Source organism: Orcinus orca, chromosome 16 (genome assembly GCF_937001465.1).
Source record: "Orcinus orca chromosome 16, mOrcOrc1.1, whole genome shotgun sequence".
In the NCBI taxonomy this organism is placed as follows: domain Eukaryota; kingdom Metazoa; phylum Chordata; class Mammalia; order Artiodactyla; family Delphinidae; genus Orcinus; species Orcinus orca.
This window is the reverse complement of record NC_064574.1, coordinates 52,946,309-52,968,312: the sequence shown is the minus strand read 5'-3', so window position 1 is coordinate 52,968,312 and position 22,004 is coordinate 52,946,309. Positions and strand designations below refer to the sequence as shown.

At 55.0% G+C, this 22,004-nt stretch overlaps 1 protein-coding gene across 1 annotated transcript in view; it reads left to right on the top strand.

Moving 5' to 3' along the window:
- Positions 1–22,004, top strand: part of SRL (sarcalumenin) — a 35,693-nt gene that overhangs the window by 2,480 nt on the left and 11,209 nt on the right. Inside the window, exon 2 of the mRNA XM_049699538.1 lies at positions 20,364–21,335. Coding sequence (XP_049555495.1) covers positions 20,364–21,335 — 972 coding nt within the window. The remainder of the gene's footprint in view (positions 1–20,363; positions 21,336–22,004) is intronic.

Here is a 22,004-nt window from a genome sequence, read left to right as displayed (position 1 = left end):
TTCCCTCGGGATACAGGTCAAGACTGATGCCTTTGAACTTTGACTCCTCAGAGAGCATGTGGGGTGGGATGGGAGAGGAGCTGAGAAAACATTGCTTTGGGCTTAAGCTGCTGGCATTTGTTAGGCCGAATTTGGGACATCCTTGTTTCCCATTACCTGCTTGAGGCAGAGATGGGGGGATGGCAGGTGTTCTGAGTCTGCTCATCTGTTTCCTCCAGCCCAGCCCTGGTTTGCAGACTTGCCCACCTGTTCTGGCCCCACCATGACATCCAATGGAGAGAGGTTGGTTCACACTGGGGCTCCCCAGGCCCTCCATGAGCGATGGGGGTCTCTCAGGAACTCCTTCGTGACCCTTCCTCACCCACCTGGAAGGAGGCGGTTTTCATATACCCTCAGCACGGCAGCCCAGATACCACGATCCACTGTGGGGAGGGCTCTGAGAAAAGGTCATGTGCTCAGGGGTCCCGGGGAGATAACAGACCCCAGAAGCCTCTCCAGCCCTCCTGCAAGTTGTGTCCCCAGCAAGGTCCCCGACTCCTGGCTCAGTGCAGCTGGATGAGCCATAGGGAGCACGTGGTCCACCGTGTGAGGCACTAGTCTGGATTTGCTCAATGGATGCAGCCCTCAGATGTGGGCACCTTGCCTGGTGGCCTGTGGAACCACAGTTTGGGAAATGCTGGCTTTGTCTCCCATCTGGGTGTGACAGTGAAGCTCAGACAGCTAGTTCAAGGGCCAGAGCTGGAATTCTGGACCAGAAGGAGGTCCTGACGAGGCCAGTTGCATCCACCTGGCCCTTTGGTGCTCGCTTAGGTGTGGTGGGCTGGGAAGGAGCCTAATCCCTTTGGACACAGGAGAAAGATGGCTGGTCCTCCTTCAACGTGGTCTGAGAGGCCAGTACAGGGCATAGATATGATGCCTTCTGGCCTGGAACAAGGGTGGTGACTGGTCTGCCGCTGTGGGATGCCCCTCCCCCTCCCCTACTCCAAAGCCAATCTAAAGCTGGACTCACAACCCCTTACATTTAAATATTGCTCGAGGATAGTGTAGGTCACAGCTGGTATGACCTTGCCAGAAAAAAAAAAAGACCAGGATCATAAAAGAACCAATTTTAAAAGTTCATCTGGGGTCCTTATGAATTTTGGGTTCTGGGGGACATCTGGATGGAGATAGTTAGCTTAGGAGGAAAGTCAGGTCTGGGGATCCAGAGATGAGATTTGTTTGAGTAAAGATTAGGGTGAGGCTGTGAGATTGCCAAGGAAGCTGTCGCAGAGAAAGAGATTCAAGGACCAGTCCCTGGGGAGTGGGAAGAGGAAGAAGATAAATGGATTTCAGGAAGATGGGATGAGATCCAGGCAGAGGTGTGACCTGACAGCGTAGCGGAAGGATGCTTCCTGGAGAGGCAGTCTCACGGAGAAGCCATGGAAGGTGAGGTGTTAGCTTGGACACCAGGAAGCCGAGAACTGTCAACGAATGGCTCATGTTATTCAGTGAGGACAGGGAGGCAACACATTCACCCAGTGAGACTTTTAACATTAAGTCTGTGAAGGATAAATGACCCTAAGAGGAGGTGGCGGTGGGTGGGTTTGCCAGAGGATGCTGTGTGTTTATGGGCTGGCAGGAGGGCTCAGAGGAGCAGGAAAGGCTGATGAACACAGTGGATGGAGTGGCCTGGACATCAGAGCTTGAGTGGGATGCATAGGTCCTAGGTGGGTCTGAGGAGACATGTCGTGGAGACCCCAGAGGGACACCATACACTCGAGGTCCCCTCAGCAGCCCTAGTACCCGTCAGGGAGCTGCACTAGGAAGTGGGGATCCTGGTCTATACTGGGGATTGCTATGGAGTGGGGAGGGCCATGGAGGGGAAGGAACCAGCTGATCTGCCCAAGAACCCTGTGGGGTGGAAAGGGAGGCTGGTTGTCCCAAGATGTGTTGACTTGCACAGCAGGGCCCAGACCAGAGCCTGGTCTCCAGTCCCGTCCGAGATGAGGCCAGGAGATGACCAGTGAATCAGCATTTTAGTCACAGTGGATGTTGGTCTCTTGCTGTTGGTTTACCAGCCCCAAAATCCGACCCCAGGCTCCACACCTGAGGTGTTCATTCCGCAGATGTGCACTGGGCCTGCACCCGAAAGCGCTGTGTTCAGACTCGGGTTAGATTACCTCAGTGGAAGCCGCTGGGGGGCACACAGCCCAGAGGCAGCTGGGCTCAGGTTTCCTCCAGGGTGTTTTCCCGGTGGCTGCAAGGCCTCCCTCTGTGGCTCCCTGGCCCATCGGCGGGACTCATTTTGGGCTGAGGGGACCCACGATCTGCTCTGGGAGGCCAGGCCCCTCTAAGACCACTCACCTGCCTCACCTGCCTTCTCAGGGGCCATCTGGACTCGGGAGCTAGAAGTCTGGCTTCAGAATCCTACCTCTGCCCTGTCGGGTTCCTTTTCTCCCTCTTGGTGGTTCCCTTCTCTCCCCCAACACCGGCCCTGCTCTGTCCCCCCATAATATATGCCCTGAAACTTGTTCCAACAAGGGTCAATGGCTCAACACTTAAACTGTCACTTTCCCAAACCACTTGTTTCAAAAGAGTCAGAAGATTTTACCTTAAGGAATGCATCTCTAACATGGAATTTCTCATTGCTCTGGTGGGCAAGGTCTTACCCAAAGTCCCTAATCACGGCATTGAGGCAATAGATAGTCCATCGATTCTGAGTGCCGAGGGGTGAGCTGTAGAGCGGGGCTTTCTCTACTGGACCCTGAAAGAGGGAGGCAGGGAGTGGACTGGAGCCACGGTGGCCACAGCTGCAGAACTTGCTCAGTCCTCAGGAGTCCCCATCCTCTCTGCTCACCCCCAGCCTTTGTGACCTCAGCTGGAGGTGAAGCGGGTAGCATAATTCGGCAAATGGGATGGGTCAGTTTTAGCTGAGTTTCTGGAGACATCCATTTCCTGGTCTGTGTCACCTGTGCTGTGTCTTTCTCTGGGTTCAGGGACATCCTGTTCCATTTGGTTTCAGCCGCATCCCTCTCCAGCCCCGAAGGAGGATTTGTTCAGAGTCAAGGTCCCAGGTACCCCTCTGCCCCGGGGACAAGCCTGCACTTTTTGCTTCCTTGTCCTCCCTCTCAGAGAGCTCCAGATTAGCCTGTCCTGAGCTGCCCATCCTCAGCATGAGGGGTTTGGTGGAATCTGCTTTTAAAATGCCTGAGCTGTTAGGTCAGCTGTTCACAGCCCCAGGCAGGGCCTACAGTAGCTACCTCTCTACCCTCCAGCTCTTCCCCGGCTGGGCTGGTGTGGAGGGGAGCCTGGTTGTGGGTGTGCCCAGAGGCCTGCTTCTGAAGACCAGGAGACCATGGGGCTGGCTGGCAGCCGCTGCCTGGCCCCATCCCAGGAGCCTGTCTTTCCTGGGATTGTGTCATCGGGACGACAGGAAGGCACAGTCGCTCTTGCTCTGTCCAGCTCTCAGTCCAGGACCCAGAAGGATTTCGGGTGGGAGGTTGGCCCAGCTGGGGCAGGCTCCCCAGGTTCATTTCAAGGCTGTTAAGTGATCAGAAGAGGCTTTTCTCCTCTGGCCCTTGGGTGGGCCCTTCCCCAGGGGTCCTTGTCTTTCACAACCTGGAGAGCACTTGACCTCTAGCCCTCTGTCAACTCAGAGAGAGTGCTCAAGGGCACAGAATGAGCACAGGCTGTGTGGCCAGTCCTGGGGAGAGGAGGGCTCCTCAGAAGCAGAGGGTCCTGAAGAAATGGGTGATGTGGCCATCCCTGGGGAGCCCACCCTGGGTCGGGAGCCAGGATGGACTTGTGACTTGGGGTGACAGGCAGTACGTGATCAGCAAGAGGCATGAGGGTGCAATGTGGATTTGGACGCAGCAGGAACAGAGGGGAGGAAGGGTGGGGCTGGTTAATCACACAAGGTGGGCACTTGATGGGAGAGGCCGGAAAGATGAGGCGGATGGGGGCCCTTCTCTGAAAGGCCCAGCTCTCCAGCCCCAAGGCCAGGCTGTGCCCATTGTGAGGTCCCAGCTGGCCACACTGTGCAGGCAGGAATGGGCTATGGCCCATTGTGAGGTCCCAGCTGGCCACGCTGTGCAGGCAGGAATGGGCTGTGGCCCTGCCCCCAGGAGCCACATTCTATTTAAGGAGACGACGCGCACTGAAAAAAAGTGTAACTAACACCCCCGGCAGCTCTGGTTGGAGTTCAGAGGAGGGCTGGAAGGTTGGCCTCATGGAGGGGCAGGGTTTCAGCTACACTGGGAGGAAGGGGACCATTGCTGGACTGTCAGCTGCAAGAGGACAGGGCTGCGCATTTGTTTAATTTGCTCACCACTCCATTACCAACACTTAGCACTGCACCTGGCTCACTGGAGGCACTCGACAATGTCTGATGAATGAGGATGCAGAGACAGTGGAGTATCTGAAGATGGTGATCAAAGCCAGGAGTGGGGGAGCTCGGAGCATTGCGCTGGCAGGGACGGGCTGACACCGGCTCTGGCTAGATTGTGGGGCTCCTGTTTGGGGAGATCAGACCACCCTGATGGGTTGGAGCCCATTTGGAAGGGCCTTGAATGCCAAGCCAAGTGGCTCTCTCCCTAGCCCTCAGCATACTCTAGCCTCCTCCCCTTCCAGTGAGCCCCTCCCCTTCTCCTCCCTCTCAGATATTTTTGGATACTTCTAGAGTGGGGACTGCATTTTGAGCTCAAACAGGTGCAGGCAAAGTCTGGCCTGGAGTTCTGGGCCTGCAGGAATTGGGTTGCACTGGGAGATCAACCCACAACCAGGCCAGGGGAGAGCCCTGGGGTTTGGGAGCAAACCCTCCCTCCCACACCTGGTCGCTGCCAAAACTGCTGCTCCTGGTTCTCCTCCAAGTGGCCATTCATCTGCCTCCCATAGAATTTTCCCTAGATGGCAATAGGTGAGGACAAAGCCATCGCCTTGATCACTAGGTCTCTGAAGTGCATCTGATTCCATAGCTGCCTGCCCTGTACACCTGCACTCACCAGAGAGGCTTTCAGCCACTGCTGGTTACTTGGTCTTTCCTTCTGCCCTTTGTTCCAAGGATCAGGTAATAGAAGATCGCTTATTTCTCTAGCTTATCCCAGGAGGTGAAGACACCAGGAATGCTCCCTGGGACCTGGGAAAGGGTCTGGACAAACTGGTGAGGGGTCACAGCCCTTGCTGTGGCCTGGGGGAGCCCATCCTGGCCTCAGGCTCCCCGCAGAAAGAGCCTGGGTCCCAGCTGTGACAGAAACAGAAGTCCTGTGGCGAATCCACCTCCTTCTCCTGTCTTTTCCTGCCTCAGTTTTGTTTTTGAGTGGATAGTTTAGGCCAGTGGCCTCTCCACCCAGACCCCCCTTCCCCAAGGCTGCCCACACGTGTGCCTGGGGTGGGGGTGGCATGCACTCTGGGACTTGAGGACAGAGCAAGCCCTGGCATTGTCATAATTCGCCACCAAGCCCCTTACCATCTCTGCACCTGTTTGCTTGCCCGTAAAACAGGATAATAATACTTGCCCTATTTACAGCCTGGGGTTGTTATTTGACTAAAATAAGAAAATGGTTATTGGATGCTTAGGATGTTTTTCGATCTTAGACACTTCTTAAGGTTAAAAGGACTGTGACAATGAGTACAGGGTCTCGCTGTGGACAGTATTCCTGTAGCTTGACATCTGCCTCTGGTTTCCTCAAATATCATGAAACTTGGACATCTCGGGGAATCCATCAACACATCTGCCCCTTCTCAGCACTGTTAATATCCTCGGGATTCTCTGTCCTCAAAAAGCTTACAAACCAGGAGGGGAGGCTGTCCCCGCTCATGATAGGAGTAGGGAACCATATAAGGCAGATGTAATCAGGGGCTAAAAATAAGTAGTCAGAGCTTGCCGGGAGAGGGGGAGCAGGGGACGGGGCCGGGGCCCTGGGGCTGGTGAGCGTGACCAAGTTAGCAAGAGAGGGGCCGGGAAGCTTTTGTAGGGCTGAGTTAGGTGTTGGTTCCTATATTATTTTCCTGGGGCTGCCATAACAAATGACTCCAAACTGGGTGGCTTCAAACAACAGAAATGTATTCTCTCCCAGTCTGGAGGCCAGAAGTCTGAAATCAAGGTGCGGGCAGGGCCGCGCTCCGTCTGGAGGCTCCTGGGGAGGATCCTTCCTGCCAGCTTCTGGTGGGTCCGCAGGCCTAGGCCTTCCTTGGCTGGTGGCTGCATCTCTCCAATCTGTGCCTCTGTCCTCACATGGCCTCTTCTCTGTGTGTCTCCTCCTCTTTTTTTTTTTTTTTAATATATATATATTTTTTAAATTAATTTAATTAATTAATTTATTTTTGGCTGCGTTGGGTCTTCATTGCTGCACACTGGCTTTCTCTAGTTGCAGTGAGCAGGGGCTACTCTCCGTTGAGGTGCGTGGGCTTCTCATTGCAGTGGCTTCTCTTGTTGTGAAGCACGGGCTCTAGGAGCGCAGGCTCAGTAGTTGTGGCACATGGGCTCAGTTGCTCCTCAGCATGTGGGATCTTCCCAGGCCAGGGCTCGAACCCGTGTCCCCTGCATTGGCAGGCGGATTGTTAACCACTGCGCCACCAGGGAAGCCCTCTCCTCCTCTTATAAGAGCACCAGTCATTGGATTCAGGGCCCACCCTAATCCAGTATGACCTCATCTTGACTAATTACCTCCGCACAGACCCTATTTCCAAATCATATCACATCCTGAGGTTCCAGATGGGACGCTCTTCAACCACTATGGTTCCTTAGCTCTGGACCCAGGCTGCTGAGCAGTTGCTGGCTATGAACAGATTGTTCTCGTCTCTCTCCCAGGTGGTCGCACCTGTTTCCTTGGTCCTCTCTCGGGCCCCACTGCCTACGCGATTGCACCAGCGGCTAATCTGGAGCTCTGCTGACATTCCCTGGACAAGTGTGTTGAATGAATGGATGGACAGCTGGCCAGGGGCAGGGGATTCCAGGAGCAGCACCTAGCCTAGCGGTGGTGCTGGGGAGGACAGTGGGGAGAATTTTCCAGGAATAGACATGTGCTGAGGGCAGGGGGTCTGGTTTCCGGCTGGTCGTGTGATGGGGAGAGTGGTGAGCTGAGAACCCAGAAACTCTCCTGGGGAGTGAGCACCAGCACCGAGCCCCGCACTGTCTCCTACGTGCTTGGCAGGGGAGGAGGAGGATGCAGGCCCCTCCTACTACTCTGCAGACGCCACTTGGAGAAAGAACTTCCCAGTGACCCTCTGCCGCCATCCACGAGGGGTCCACCTCTCGGCTTCTGCCTTCCTACGCTCTCCTTGCCGGCAGGAGCCCCTAGCTGGAAGGTGTCTGGGTCTCCTCACAGCGGAGTTAGGGGTCCCCAACCCAGAGACTGGGGTGTCGGCCAGCTCTGGGAGCTGGTGACTGTGGCTCTGTGGCGCTCTGTGTTGTTTGTCCTGGCTCTGGAGGAGCGCAGGGGTGGGGGCAGGTCTCCAGGGGCCCCTCGTCTTTCCAGAAATGCTCACCAGCATTTTGCTGGTCATTTTGCGCCCAAAATGCCCTATCCCCCCTACCCCAGGAGCTCCTACGATGAGCCCCCGGGGTCCACATCCCTGCCTGGCACTGAAACTCTGCAGCCAGGAAGCAAGTTCTCTCTTCCTGTCTGCCCGCCGCCCCTCCAATTAGCTGCTATTTCTTTAAGGGGAGGATCTTTATATTTAGGAATCCAGATCGTGGTTATCACAGCAACCTCCTGAGCTGGTAAGGCAGATACTCCTAGGACCCTTGATCACAAAATAATAGGACTGGGCAGGTAAAGTGACCTCGCCCATGGGTACTTCTCTGGCTCTGAATCCTGGTCCTGAATCTCCTGTCTTCTGGAACTTTGAACTTTCTGAGTTAAGGGAAGGCCTCATGTTTTGCCACCATCCATCCATCCATCCAATGGCTGTTCAGGTGCTGGGATACAAAAATCTCTGATAGACAGGAAACCAGATAAGTAAGTTATCTAGTTCATTAGATATTTATAGGTGCAGCTGAGAAAGAGACTAGGATGGAAAGAGGGGAAGGTGGGTTGGGAGGTAGCCTCACCAGGGTGGCCGGGAGGCCTGGCAGAGAAGCTGACCAGAAGCCAAGACTCAGGGAAGGAGCGGAGAGAGCTAGGCAGTTATGTGGGGAGCATTCCCAGCAGAAAGCACAGCACAAGGAGGAAGGGGGGCCTCACGCTCCCCGGAAGAGCGAAGCAAAGAGACAGAGACGGGTGGGGGTGGGCAGCGTTGGAGGGTGAGTGCAGAGCGGGGCAAGGGGCTCAGGAAGGGGCTGTTCCACAGTCCAGGTGAGAGACAACAGCACCTGGGGCCAGGGCTGGTGGGGGCGGGGGAGAAACAGTTAAATTGAGGATAGATTTTGAAGGTAGACAACAGGTTCAACTAAGGTTTTGGAGAAAGAGAAGAATTGTAGATGCTTTATGTGCTTTTGTTTTTTTGGCTGAGCCCTGGGATCTTAGTTTCCTGCAGTGAAAGTGCCACATCTTAACCACTGGACCTCCAGGGATGTCCTAATGCTTTTTTTTTTTAAATTTATTTATTTTTATTAATTTATTATTCTTGGCTTTGTTGGGTCTTCGTTGCTGCGTGCGGGCTTTCTCTAGTTGCAGTGAGCGGGGGCTACTCTTTGTTGCGGTGCACGGGCTTATTGCGGTGGCCTCTCTTGTTGCGGAGCACGGGCTCTAGAGAGTGAGGGCTTCAGTATATGCAGCACATGGGCTCAGTAGTTGTGGCTCGCAGGCTTTAGAACGCAGGCACAGTAGTTGTGGCGCACAGGTTTAGTTGCTCCGCGGCATGTGGGATCTTCCTGGACCAGGGCTCAAACCCGTGTCCCCTGCATTGGCAGGTGGATTCTTAACCACTGCGCCACCAGGGAAGCCCCATTTTTGGAACAGCTTTATTGAGATATAATTAATATACTCTACAATTTGCCCATTTAAAGTGTACAATTCAATAGTTTTTAGTATATTCACAGAAATGTGTAACTATCAGCACAGTCAATTCTAGAATATTTTTCTTCACCTCAAAGAGAAACCCCCGTGTCCATCAGCAGTCACCCCACCCCCTGCCCTGTTCTACCCCTGCCCAGCCTCCCATCCCCTGGCTGCCACTAATCTGCCTTCTGCCTCTCTGGGTTTCCCTGTTCTGGACATTTCATGTAAATGGAATCATGCAATATATGGTGGCTTCATTCACCGAGCATCATGTCTTCAAGCTTCATCCACCGTGTAGCCTGTGTCAGTGCTTCATTTCTTTTTATGGCTGATAATATTCCACTGTATGGATGGACCACATTTTGTTTATCCATTCATCCATTGATGAACATTTGGGTTGTTTCCACTTTTTGGTTATTGTGAATAATGCTGCTGTGAACATTGGCGTATATGTTCTTGTGTGGAGATGTGTTTGGGTGAGAGTTTATCCTACCAGTAGAAGTTCCGTATACTTTTCTAGTAGTATCGGCTTTCAGAATTCCATCACATGTCATTTAAGCCTCCCACCCTCTGACACGCAATAGGTGCTCCATCAGTAGCAGTGGAATGAAGGTAGAACGAATCTGGAGGTGGGGAGGGTGCATATTTTTCTCTTCTGTCTTATTACTGATGAAACAGGGACAGAAAACTAAAATACTTGTTCGAGGCCCACCTGCTGATTAGGGGAGCAAATTCGGGTCCTGACTCTGTCCTTCTCTTTTCTTCTTCCTCCCCAGAGTCACAGAGTTTCCAGGGCTTCCCCCCCGAACCTGCAGCTCTGCCTGGCCACTGGGGTTCCATCCCAGGGGTAAGGACTTCCCACCCTTCTGTGCTCTCCTTCCAGAAATATCCCCTGGAAGGGTAGCAAGGCCAGTTAGACCGCAGACCCACGATGTTCTTGGAGCTCATGGACATCAGCCCTGCTGGCCGCCTGTGGCCTTGGAGATGGGCCGTTGCCTGGGATGGCGAGCCAGGGTCAAGCCTGCTACAGCCTCCTGCAGGGAGGCTCCACTGCGCCACCAGGGAAGTCCTGAGCATGATTTCTTAAAGAATGCCGCAGGCGTCTATTGTGTGAGTCTTGGTGCTCAGAGCTTTCTCAGGCTCTTCTGTGGGGTGTAAAGAGATAATGGGCCTACCTTCTGCGCTGGAGGGGATGACAAACTAGAAGGGAAGGAAGGACACCCTCCTCTGCCCCGCCAACACACACAGGTCCCAGCCACACAGGGCAGGGGCTGCGTCACCTGGCTCAGTGTGGACAGTCGTGGACACTGAGTCAGCTGAGGTCAGGGGGACCCGTGTAGCCTGGGGTAGTGAGGCCCGGAAGGTGTCGTGGGGCGGTGGGACATAGCTGGTTTGAGGGACTGGGTGCGGCTGGATCCGCGGGAAGAAGAGGGCGACCCAGGCATGTGGTGATGTGGCCGTCTGCAGACCTGTTACAGGTTGGATTGTGTCTCCCGAGAAGATATGCTGAAGTCCTAACTTCAGCATCTCAGAATGCGACCTGTTTTGGAAATAGGGTTGTTGCAGATGTAGTTAGTTAGTCTGACTGGTGTCCTTAGAGGAAAAGGAGAAGAGACACAGAATAGAGGTACAGGGAGAAGGCCACGTGTGATGGAGGCAGAGACTGGAGACACCCGTTAACAAGCCAAGGGTTGCTGGGAGCCACCAGAGCTGGAGGAGACAGGAAGGCACCTCCCCTAGAGCCTTTGGGGGAAACAGCGCCCTGTGACACATTGATATTGGACTTCTGGCCCCAGAACCAGGAGAAAATACATTTCTATTGCTTTAAGCCACCAGGTTGTGGCGCTTTGTCATAGCAGCTTTGGGAAAGGAATACAAGACCAGGCTCAGGCTTCAGTGCAGGGATTTGGGACTCCTATCTGGCAAGGGTGGGAGGCCCTTTGGGCAGGCAGCCTGCTGGATCCTCAGGTGCGACCTGGCAGAGCCTGCATGGGGCCCATGGTAATGACCAGGAAGGGTCACCCTGGGGACAGCATGTGCGGAATGTCCACTCGCTCTTGCCCCGCTCTCCATCCTGCCCTTGGCTTTAACCTTCCTCTCTCCAGAGGAGCCACAAGAACTAAGGAGTAGATGGCCCGTCTGCATGGCCACCAGGTGCCGGAGGAAGAGAAGGCTCATGCATGGTGAGAGCCTTGTCTGGTTTCAGTATTTGAAGAGACGAGATGGAGAACCCAGGGCCTTGGTGACGCTGAGCCCACCCGAGAAGGAAGCTGCTCTCGGGTTTAACTGCTTTAATGATTCCTCCCCGGATGGGATGTCCCGAGAGGGAGCCCCCCTGGAGGGCTGAGAGGCCTGACCTGCGGGAAAGATGGAGCCCGGGCTCCCCAGGAAAGTGGGGCCCACATGTCTGGGGTTCAGGTGTCTTGGGGATACAAACCGGAAACCAGTCTGCTTCCAGTGGAGATGTGAGATCTCTAGGACATTCCACCAGAGAGCAGCCTGGGTGTTCTAACCATCTTTGTCTGTGGTGTCCAAGCTCTGGAGCCATAACTGAGGGTAACGGATGGATTTGCTCCGGAGGCTTTGGAAGTTTGTACTGCTCAAGGAGCAGCATGTGGGAGGTGGTCTTCTGCCCATTCTCTGTGACCTGGATGCTGGAAGACTCCTCTGGTCCAGTCTTGTGACCTCTGCTGTCCTGAATTCAGAGAACTAAGAGCTGGTCTCACGCAGCTTTGCAACAAGAGAAGTCACTGCAATGAGAAGCTCGCGCACCACAACGAAGAGTAGCCCCTGCTCGCTGCAACTAGAGAAAACCCGCGTGCAGCAACGAAGACCCAATGCTGCCAAAAATAAATAAATTTATATTTAAAAAAAAAGCATAAAAAAAAAGATGAGGATTTCCCTGGTGGCACAGTGGTTAAGAATCCGCCTGCCAATGCAGGGGACACGGGTTTGAACCCTGCATTGGCAAGATCCCACATGCCGCGGAGCAACTAAGCCCATGTGCCACAACTACTGAGCCTGTGCTCTAGAGCCCACAAGCCACAACTACCGAGCCTGCACGCCTAGACCCCGTGCTCCACAACAAGAGAAGCCACTGCAATGAGAAGCCCGCGCACCACAATGAAGAGTAGCCCCCGCTCGCCACAACTAGAGAAAGCCTGTGCACAGCAATGAAGACCCAACGCAGCCAAATAAATAAATAATTTTTTTTTTTTTTAAAAAGATGAAGTTTGGGGAGCCTGTCTGTCTCAAATTTGGGGAAGCCCTTTGTGAGAGAAGGTGGAAAGATCTGGCATCTTGGCGTCTCGGTGGCAGTTTTTCTGGAAGGCTCCGTGGGCCAGGCACACAGGGCGGAATATTCGTGTGTTATTGCTGCCCTACCCTCTCCCCTTGGCTTGACCTTCCTCCCTAAACTCCTCTGAGCGGACCTGGTGGCGGGGGCTCCTGGGGGTGAGATCTGCTAAGGATGACGCCTCACCCCTGAGCTGGCATGGTGGGGGGAGAGCTGTGGAGGTGGGCAGAGCTGCTGGCGGTGCCAAGGTGAAGGGGCTGCGGTAGTCGGGGCATGCAGGCTGGTGTGCGAGGCCCTTCCAAGCCATGGAAACATTAGCTCTGATTGCTGGACAAGCAAAGTGCCGCTGAGGGGGAGATGGAGCTGCTCTCCCTTGTCTCTGGGATGGCCATAGCAGTGTCCTGGAGTCCTGAGTCACTCCTGAAGGGCGTACTGTTTTGCTCCTTGCGCTCACTGGTCTTAAGGACGGCGGTGAGGCCATGTGGGCAACTCGAGTGGCCTATCTCCTATCGTGCTGACGGTTCCCAGAGCGGGGAAGGGCCCTCACCCGTTCTCACACAGATGTGGCCCTGATATGCCTTTGCATTGGGGCAAAGTGCAGGGTCACCTCACTTCAACAGCTGAATGGGAGGGGCCTGGGAGGCAGAAAACAGAGGGGGAGGCAAGTGTGGTCGCGGAAGTTTCTGGGTGAGTCAGGGCTGCCTGGAAGTGGGAGTCAGTGGCCGCAGGAATTAGCCTGGGGCTGAGGAGGCCGAGGACTGGGCCCGGGAGTGTTGGTAGCTCAGGTCTGTTCCTGACCCAGGCCAGCGGGAACCATGGAGAGCTGGGCCACCCCCAGGCGCCCACAGCTCCTTGTCTGAGCTGCTTCCAGTTGGAAGAAGGGGAGAAGGACCCCGGGCAGAAAGACCTCGCCTGGCCCACTGACTGACCCCCAGAAACAGGGGGTTGAGTGGAGTAGGGTGCAGGTGAGCCAGCTTGGTTCCTGTCCAAAGCTCGTTCTGTTTTTGTCCTGGCATCTTTGCTCTTCTAGGAAATTATTATTATCATACCTGACATTCATAGAATGCTTTTTTTTTTTTTTTTTTTGGCCATACAACTTGCAGAATCTTAGTTCCCTGACCAGGGATTGAACCCAGATCCCGGCACTGAAAGTGCTGAGTCCTAACCACTGGACCACTGGGAAATTCCCCATAGAATGTTTTTAAACATCATCTGATGTTTAAAATACTCCAAAGGGGTTGGCAAAGCAGGTATCATTCTCTGCGTTTTATGGGTGAATGGAGCTGGGTGTGGGGAGTGAGGGGCAGCCCATATACTAACCTGCATGGCAGTGAGGAAGGCTCCAGGGAGCAGAGCCCAGCTCTCCGGGCTTCTAACGGTGTCCAGAGAGACCAGTCTGGCTCTGGGTCTCGCGGCAAAGGAAAGCCCTGAGATGTGGGCCTGGCCCAGGAAGGTGTCAGATCTGGTTCCTGAGCTCGAGAACCAAGCTAGCTTCCTCCCACTTCCCTGGCTCGGGGAGGAGGTGGGTCTGTGTCATTGCTCCCCCACACCCGCCAAGCCCATGACGGCTCTGACCTGAACCCAAGGCGTTTATCTGACGGCGACCTTGGGGAGCCACACTCCTTTAGCCCCCAGTGGGTTGCTCCCTGCCTGGTACCCCAAAGTTAGACCATCAGCCCTCCCAGAGGTGGTCTTCGAGCTCTCGGGTGAGGAGGTGGAGGTGGGGGAAACCACCCGCCTCCCTCAGAATCCAACTTGCACCCCTCCCTCCTTCCTTTTCCTTCCTACCCACCTCGGCCCCTCTGAATGGAGGAAGTATTGCCAATGACTCCTGCAAGGATCTGTGCTCACTTCAGGCAGGGAAAGCTGAGCATCCCTTTAATGATCGAGTCACACCCAGGGCTTAGGGCTTAATGTTTTGCTTCTTCCAAAGGTACTTGCCTTTTGAAAGTGAGTACTCACCCATATTCATGAATCCTCCAGGCGTCAGTGCTGAGCACGTGTGTACACCATGGCTGTGGGGTCCCGGGCGATTTCTCTGTGTACCTCCCAAACCAAGAATTCCCAGGAATTAGGGGTGGGGAAGAGGAATGGAGTTATTCTGTCAATCTCTGGACTTTATGGGTTAAAAACAATTGTCTTGAAGTCTTGAACATCCTTTTCAAAGGGAGGAAGAAGAGGGTAGGCAGAGAAGTCGCTGTCCGTCTGAGGCTGACTCACCCCCTCTCATTTCGGGGTGGGCGGGGGAGTGGCCAGATGCTGGGACAACTCAAGAGACCTGGAATTGGTGGAGAGCTGGGTTCCAGAACCAGCCCACTGCTAACTAGCCTAACTAGCCCTGTGGTCTTGGGAAAATCACTTATCAGAGTTTTAGGATCCTGATCAGTGAAATCAAACCAGTTCGTCTGTGAGGAGGTCCCTTTTGACCCCCATCCCATTGTTCCCACTGACTGCTGCCACATCATTGTGTCCTATCCCTTGGGTAAATTATTTTGGGGCTAGAGTCCAGCCCGGGACAAGCTGTCCTGGTGGGATTAGCCTTGACTTTAGGAGCTTGGCCAGGAAGTCAAAGAACCTTCCGCGAATGGCTGCCTGGTCTCCTTGTCTGGGGGGAGGAGAGAGGGGCCCACAGGATGGTGAGGGAGAGGGTCTCAGGGTCCCAGGAGGTCCCACTTCCCTCCTAAGTTCCTTTTCAGCATCAGCATCTGTAAAGCCATCTGAAGACTCATCCAAGAGGTGAAGAAACAAGGGGCCCTGAGCAGTGAACATTTACTCTATAAATAAGGCCAAGAAAGGGCTTCCCTGGTGGCACAGTGGTTGAGAGTCCGCCTGCCGATGCAGGGGACGCAGGTTCGTACCCCGGTCCGGGAGGATCCCACATGCCGTGGAGCGGCTGGGCCCGTGAGCCATGGCCGCTGAGCCTGCGCCTCCGGAGCCTGTGCTCCGCAACGGGAGAGGCCACAACAGTGAGAGGCCCACGTACCGCAAAAAAAAAAAAAAAAAAAAAAAGGCCAAGAAAAAAATGTGATGCCAGAGGGGTCGCTGCCATTGGCTCAGTACAGGAGTGCTCAGGGACAGGATCTAGAACACGGAGGGGTTGGGCTGCCGCTCTGGCCTCGTGAACTTTGATTCTGAAGTGCCCTCCGCTGCACCTCAGGCACCGCAGATGAGACGTCCAAGTGTCTGGGCAGAGGACAGCCCAGTGAAAGACGGGGGACTCCCTGGACGACCAGACCACTATTCCTGACTCCCAGGGACAGGTGTGTCCAGAGGTAGAAGAGGAAAGTGATTGTACCACCAGGACTCTTTTTTTTTTTTACTGATGACGCATCTGCATAATCATGTATGAGTAATGGTGTATTCTACCTGTGTGTGACTTTGCACTCAATGGTTTCAGTTCAAACGGATGAGAAGTCACGTCGACAGATGCTTGGAAACATGTGCTAAGGAGACTTGGAAGGTTGGAACGGAGTCTACATTCTGGTCCGTGAAGAGGTCGGCCAAAGCAGGTCAACCAAACAAAAGATCTTGGGCGTTGACCTCTCTTTTCCCGAGGTCCAGTTCCAAACTCGAGACAGACTCCCGGACACTTGGTACTGAGGGTGACCCAGAGCAGGGATTCTCAAACTTTGGTGTTCATTAGAATCACCTTGTGAAACACCCAGATTCACACTGACCCAACCCTGGAGTTGGGACATCTGTGCCGGGAAAGCCCTGCAGGGCTTGGATGCCACTCGCTGTGGTCCAGAGAGCTCAGCTTTGTTTCTTGGCCCGAGTGCTAGCCCAGCCCTGGATGGCCTGTTGAGCCAACACTTGACTTTGCTGTGTCTGCTTTCTCATTTCAAGAGAAGTTAATAATCCTTGCTTTCCCTGCTTCAGAGGACTGCTGGGGGGGATGAAGAACATGAAGTTACTTGGGGAAGTATGAAGTTCTGTGTGAAGGTCAGATGTCATCTAGCTCTGTGCCGGGTGCATGTTGATCAGCAAAGTGAAAAGGTGCTGTGACGGGGGGCTTCTTGGGCTGCTGGAGAAAATGATCAAGAGGAGGAATTTTTAGGGAGAAGGCAGGGGAGGCAGGAGAGTGGTTGTCAACCACCCCACCCCACCTGACTTAGGCAGTGGGACAGACAGACCCAAGGAGAGCTGCTGGGCAGGAAGTACCAAGGCGGTGGCTGAACCCCAGCTCCTTCATCTCCCCTCACCCACTAGGCCCTTCCATGGAACCCAAGCATCTCATGGGACATGGTTTGCAAACCATGTGGGAGCAGAAAGAACTCTAGACTGAGGGCCATGAACTTGGGCTCTGTCCCAACTTTACCCCTGATCTTGGGCAAGTCTCTAAAGCTCTCCAGCCAGAGCTTCCTCCTCTGCAGTGGACTCACCAAGTCCCCTGGCAACTCCACAGTAACCTGAGTCTGCACAAAAGTGTTTGGGAAGAGTTAGGAGCTGGAAAAAAGTCCAGTGTTTGGTGGTGGAGAGAGGAGAGAGGAACTGAGCCTGGGGTTCCCACTAAGGCTGTGGGGGGGGGGGAGCAGCTGAATGGTTGCCCCCCCACCCCCCAGAGAAAGGCTGACAGCAGAGGGGGCGTCAGGAGAGAAAGCAGAGCCAGTTTATGCTGTGTTTTGCCTGGGGCACCAGCCTGTCAGGCTCAGGGGCCTTCCCATGATCGCCCAGGCTGAGCTGGGGACTTGCTATTCACGTACCCTGTCCAGGGCCCGGGCGGCTGCCTTGACGTTAGCACATACAGTGCGGTACTACGTGTCCTGGGGTAGACTGAGACTCATCTTACCAGGCTCTCACACTGGCCAGCATGTCCTGGGTCCTCTGCGTCCCCCACCCCTCCTCCAGGGCCACTAGGGGGCTTCAGCAAGACCCTAGGGAGGCCAGGGTGGGTGGTAAGACACTGGGTTTGATTTCACAGAATTGAACTGAGTTTAACTGGAGGCTCTTGAAGCCTCTGACTGCCTCCTGGAGGAGAGATTGGGCCCAATGGCACAGCTGCTTCCTGGGGATTGAGCTCTGGGGACCCAATGGCATGGCTTGTTCCATTGAGAGACTTTCTGTCAGAGAAGTTATTTTTAGCCTGGGAAGAAAGGTCACAGGGCATGAAACCATCACCCTGGGTTTTTTTTTCACTCCAAATTGCTTAGCGGAAGGGCAAGGGCAGCTTGGCACTAAGTCATAAAAACCAGGGAAGAGTATGGATGTAAATGTGTATACACACATGTACCCACTTGACTTCCTGTCCAGGGTCCAGGCGTGGAAATACACAACAGTGAGAAGGTCACGTATACCTCCAAAGTCTGGGGTCCTTATCTCCCTACAGAGGATGCAGCTCTCTCACCCCCACCAGGACAGATGGTGTTTTGACAATATTAGAAATGCCACAGGCATTCAGACCCACAGTCTCTTCAGCTCGGTATTACCACCATCAACACCACCATCAAAATCACTATCACCACCATCATCATCACCATCATCATCAACAACATTAATAGTAGAGGGTGACAAGGCCTGTTGGAAAGGGCTGGATTCCCTAGAGGAGAATCCTTGACCACTGCTATTTCACGGTCAAATGCAAAGGCCTGTTGACCCATCTAATTTGGGAGCCTCCAGTGGGCACGTGAGTGGGGAGGGGCCAAGAGCAGAAGCCTTGGGGTCAGGATAATTTGGCTGAGCAGAGGTTTGCAGCTTTGGCTGCATGTTAGAATTGCTCCCCAATTATTTTTTTGGGGGGTGGTAAATTCTGATGCTGGGGCTACACCCTGGACTAATTCAATCAGAGCCTCTGAGGAGGGGGAGAGGAGTGGGATCAATACACAGCCAGTGTCAAGAACCACTGGTTCAGAGGCACTTTTCTGAGCTCATGTAGACTGTGCTTCTCAAACTGTAATATGCAACAAATGAATTGTTAAAATGCAGATTCTGATTCAGTGGTTCTAGGCTGGGGCCTGAGAGTCTGCGTCTCTACCAGGTTCCCAGGTGATGCTGATGCTGCAGGGGCCTGGACCACACGCTGAGTAGCACGGGAGGGGGGGGGGGTAGGATGGGGTAGGGGGCAGGGTAGAACTCTTCTGTAGGGTCAGGCAATCTCCTCGGCAGCTCTGGAGTTAAATGGCCTCAGCCAGTTGCTAGCTGTGTGATGTTGGGCAAGGCATTCAGTGCCTCTAATTCCAGTCCTCTCATCTGTAAAATGGGGATGAGTAAGACTTGTTTTACAGAAGTAAGCAAGTTGAGTAAGATCAAGTAAGTTCATGTTTTATACATAAAGTGCTCAAGCATTGCCTGGCACACTGAATAATTGTACAAATGTATCTCACATATATCTTGCTGCTCAGAGGCCTGTCAATCTCTTGGATTAAACCAAATTCCTGCCATAAGATTTTTTTCCAGAGGTTGTCGGGGGTGGGAGGGTGGGGGTGGGGGGGAGATAGAGATGCAAGCAAAGGAATCAGGACTTACAGGTATTCAGGTGGTAATGAAAGAAAATTTTAATGAGTAACCTCCAGCTCCCCCCACTAAGAGACCAGGAATTCCTATTGTACCCAAATCTCCCCATGGACCTCTTCATAGCACTTTCTGGGGGTCAGGCAGTGTCCCAGCTCTGGGAACAGAGGGAGGATTAAGCCTTGGTTCCTGCAGTCCAGGAGTCAGAGAGGGCGCATGCAGGGAGGGGCGAGGTACCAGCGGGAAGGGGTTCCTCTATGCTCCCCTCAACACAGTGTAGCATGGAAGGCCTGGACAAGGAGCAGGCAGTTCTGGGTTCCACTTGCCCTCTAGCCGCCTGGTGTCTTGGGCAAATCAAAGACTTTCTCTAGACCTTCACCTCTGAAACCTGGCTGACAGTAATAAGGGAGGTGAATGTGGTCACAAATGTGAAGGTTGTTGGGGGAAGTGTTATATCAACATGTGGGCTCCTTTATAATAAAAGGCACCCAAACTTCCCATCCTTCTGAATTTGACAGCAGGTTGTATCTGTGAGGGTTAATGAGAAAATATTTGTTCTTGGCCTCTGGAGGCTTCCCCAGCTTTCAGGGAACAAGGGGGTGGGTACCCCAAGGCAGAAGGGGTAGGTACCCCCAAGAAGTGGCTTTTCTTTGTGTGAGGCAGAGCTGGGCCTGAGAGAGGAGGCGCTGTACCCAGCAGGGAGGAGGGATGCTGCTTCCTCAGAAAGAGTCCTGTGAATCAAGGGAGACCTGGGGATGTCTCAGCTACCCTGAGGCAGGGCACCCACGGTCCCGTCCCCTCATCCCCATGTGTCGGCAATGTTCCCCCTCTGTGGGTCTCCTCCTTAAACAGGTCCCAACCTGGGTGGGAGGGGGCAGAAGGGTTAGGCCCCACCCTCTCTCTTGACCCCATTGTCCAAATAAATCACACTTGTCCCTTGACAGAGGTATCTGACACAGATTGGGCCCCTTCCTGCCTTCTGCTTTGCTCTCCCAGTGCCCTTGGCTCTCCCCGTAAAGCTCTGGGCCCTTAGAAGGGGATCCCCTCAGGAGGGGTTTGCTAAGGCCACCAGGAAGCCCAGGCCTGCCCGTTTTGTGTATCTCTTCCTCCTCAGGCCATGTCCCCTCTAATCTTAGGTAGAGAGGCCAGCAAATGCCTGCCCTTAAGGGGACAGAATTGGATGTGTGACTTAAGGTTGAGAGCCACAAGTAATCCCCTAAGTGCTCTGCTCCTTAAGCTAAGAGGATCTGGCCAGCACACACCTGTTTTCACTACTTTGCTGGTAGCAATATAAAAAGCACGCTGGTTAATGACTCTAGGAACTGATAAGGGGTGGGGTGGACATGCATCTGTCCTATCCTGGAAAGATCTCCGGGTAAGCCAGGCTGCACGTGTCTGCCCGCAAGGCTGAGGAAGGGCTGGAAGGGCTCGCCCAACTTCCATCCCCACGGGGAGGCTGGAGAGGCAGGGTCAGGGGCGGGGCTCGGGGTGGGTCAGCTGTTCGCTCTGAGCCACGGCTCCCATCAAGAGGGAGGCTCTGCCGGCCACGCAGGGCGGTAATGAAGACCAGGGAGGGAGGAGCCCCACAGTCCCGCTGGTCCGCACCGCTCTCCTGGAGACAGGAGCTAGGCTGAGTTAGACTTTTAAGAAGCAAAGCGTGTGCCAACCCCTTGACATTTACCAATCGTGTTCTAATCATCTAGAACTGCAAGTTTCCGCTTCGGGTGGCACAGAAGATGTTGGCAGTTTGTTGGAGAATCATTTCTCTGCTGGAGACCCAAGTCTAGAGGAGAAGGAAAGGGCGCTTCAGGCAGAAGCGTCCCCTGGAGAGACGAACCCGCTCCTTCACCCCACAGATGGCAGGGAGGCTGGGGGCTCGGAGAAGACAGCCGCCGGGGCTCCCGCCACCAACCGCCTGGGCTCTGATCCTGAAGCCAGCCTCTCCAAAGCCTCAGCCTCCGAGTCAGCTCCCCCCGGGGAACCTGCGGGGTCTGGGGAGGAAGATACGGGCCCACGTGGAGCAAGCGCCCTTCCCCCAGGAGGGGAGGGGGCGCCCGGGGAGGAGGGGGCGCCAGAGCTCAGCTCAGGAGAGGGCCCAGGACTGGAGGCGGAGGGACAAGCTGGGAGTGGCGAGGTCCCCGAGGAAGCCGCGGAGGCGCTAGGGGACGACCCCGCGCAGGAAGCAGCAGCAGGGCCCCCAGAGCCTGAAGACTCAGGGGACTCTCCCAGCAAGGAGGTCGAGACAGGAGGGGAGGGCAGCCCAGGGCCCGGTCAGGAGCCAGAATTAACAGATGGAGTCGCGGACTTGGACGCAGAAGCCGCGGAGGGGGCGGAGGACCAGGGGGAGCCCAGCCCCAGCCCAGCGTCGGACACGCGCGCAGAGGTGGGGGGTGCGCAGGAGGACCGCCCCGCAGAGGGGATGCCCGAGGACCATGAGGACGCGGCCTCCTACGAAGAAGAGGGGGGCGAAGAATCCGAAGAGGACAGCGGCGACGGGGCTAGTTCGGAAGAAGCAGGGGGCTCCTCGGAAGAGGAAGAAGCCGGGGAGGAAGTCGGGGAAGGAGCCCAGGAAGCGGCGGGAAGCGCGAGCAGCGGGGAGGAGGGGGCCCGACCGAGCGCTGAGGAGTTGCACGAGGGGGCCGAGGCGCAGGAGCCCAAGGAGGAGGGGCCTCAGGGTAGGGGATCCCAGGGCTGCTCCGGGCACCTCCGCGGGGGAGGAGGGCTGGCGGGGGCGTGGCGGCTGCTCCGGGAATTGGGGCGGCTGCGGTCTTCCCGGAGGTCTTGTGTGTAGGGGCAGGCAGGGTCCCACAGGGCGGGAGAGCCCCCAGCCAGCCCCGGGTTCGTGGGGTGGAGGCCCCATGGGGGTTGCCCGGCCCTTGGGGTGCCTTCGGGCTGTTCATTAGCCACTTATCCCCACTTCGGAGGGACCCTGGAGAGCCCAGAGGAACCTGATCACGTTATAGGCCATCAGAAACTTACCGGTTAAGGTCCCTCAATGCACTTTAACACAGACCGGTGCCTTAACCCAAAGGACGGGGTGGCGGTGGGGGGCATAGTGGCAGGATTTCAGGCCCAGAGGCAGGCTGGTGGGTGTGAGGGGGCACTGCGGGACCATGTTGGTGGGCTAGCTCCTGGGATCTCCCCTTGAAGACTAGGCCATGTCAGGATGGTGATAAGAAACCTCGGGCTGTCTGTGACACTGATGTCCCACAGATGTCCGTCCACCTGCTTGCTCTCAGTGCTGGGGAACGGGGGTGGGGGGTGGGCAGGGCCAAAGCTGCTGGGCAACATTGGAGGCTGTAGCATCCTAGGGAGGTGTGGCCTCATCCACCAAGTACACTGAC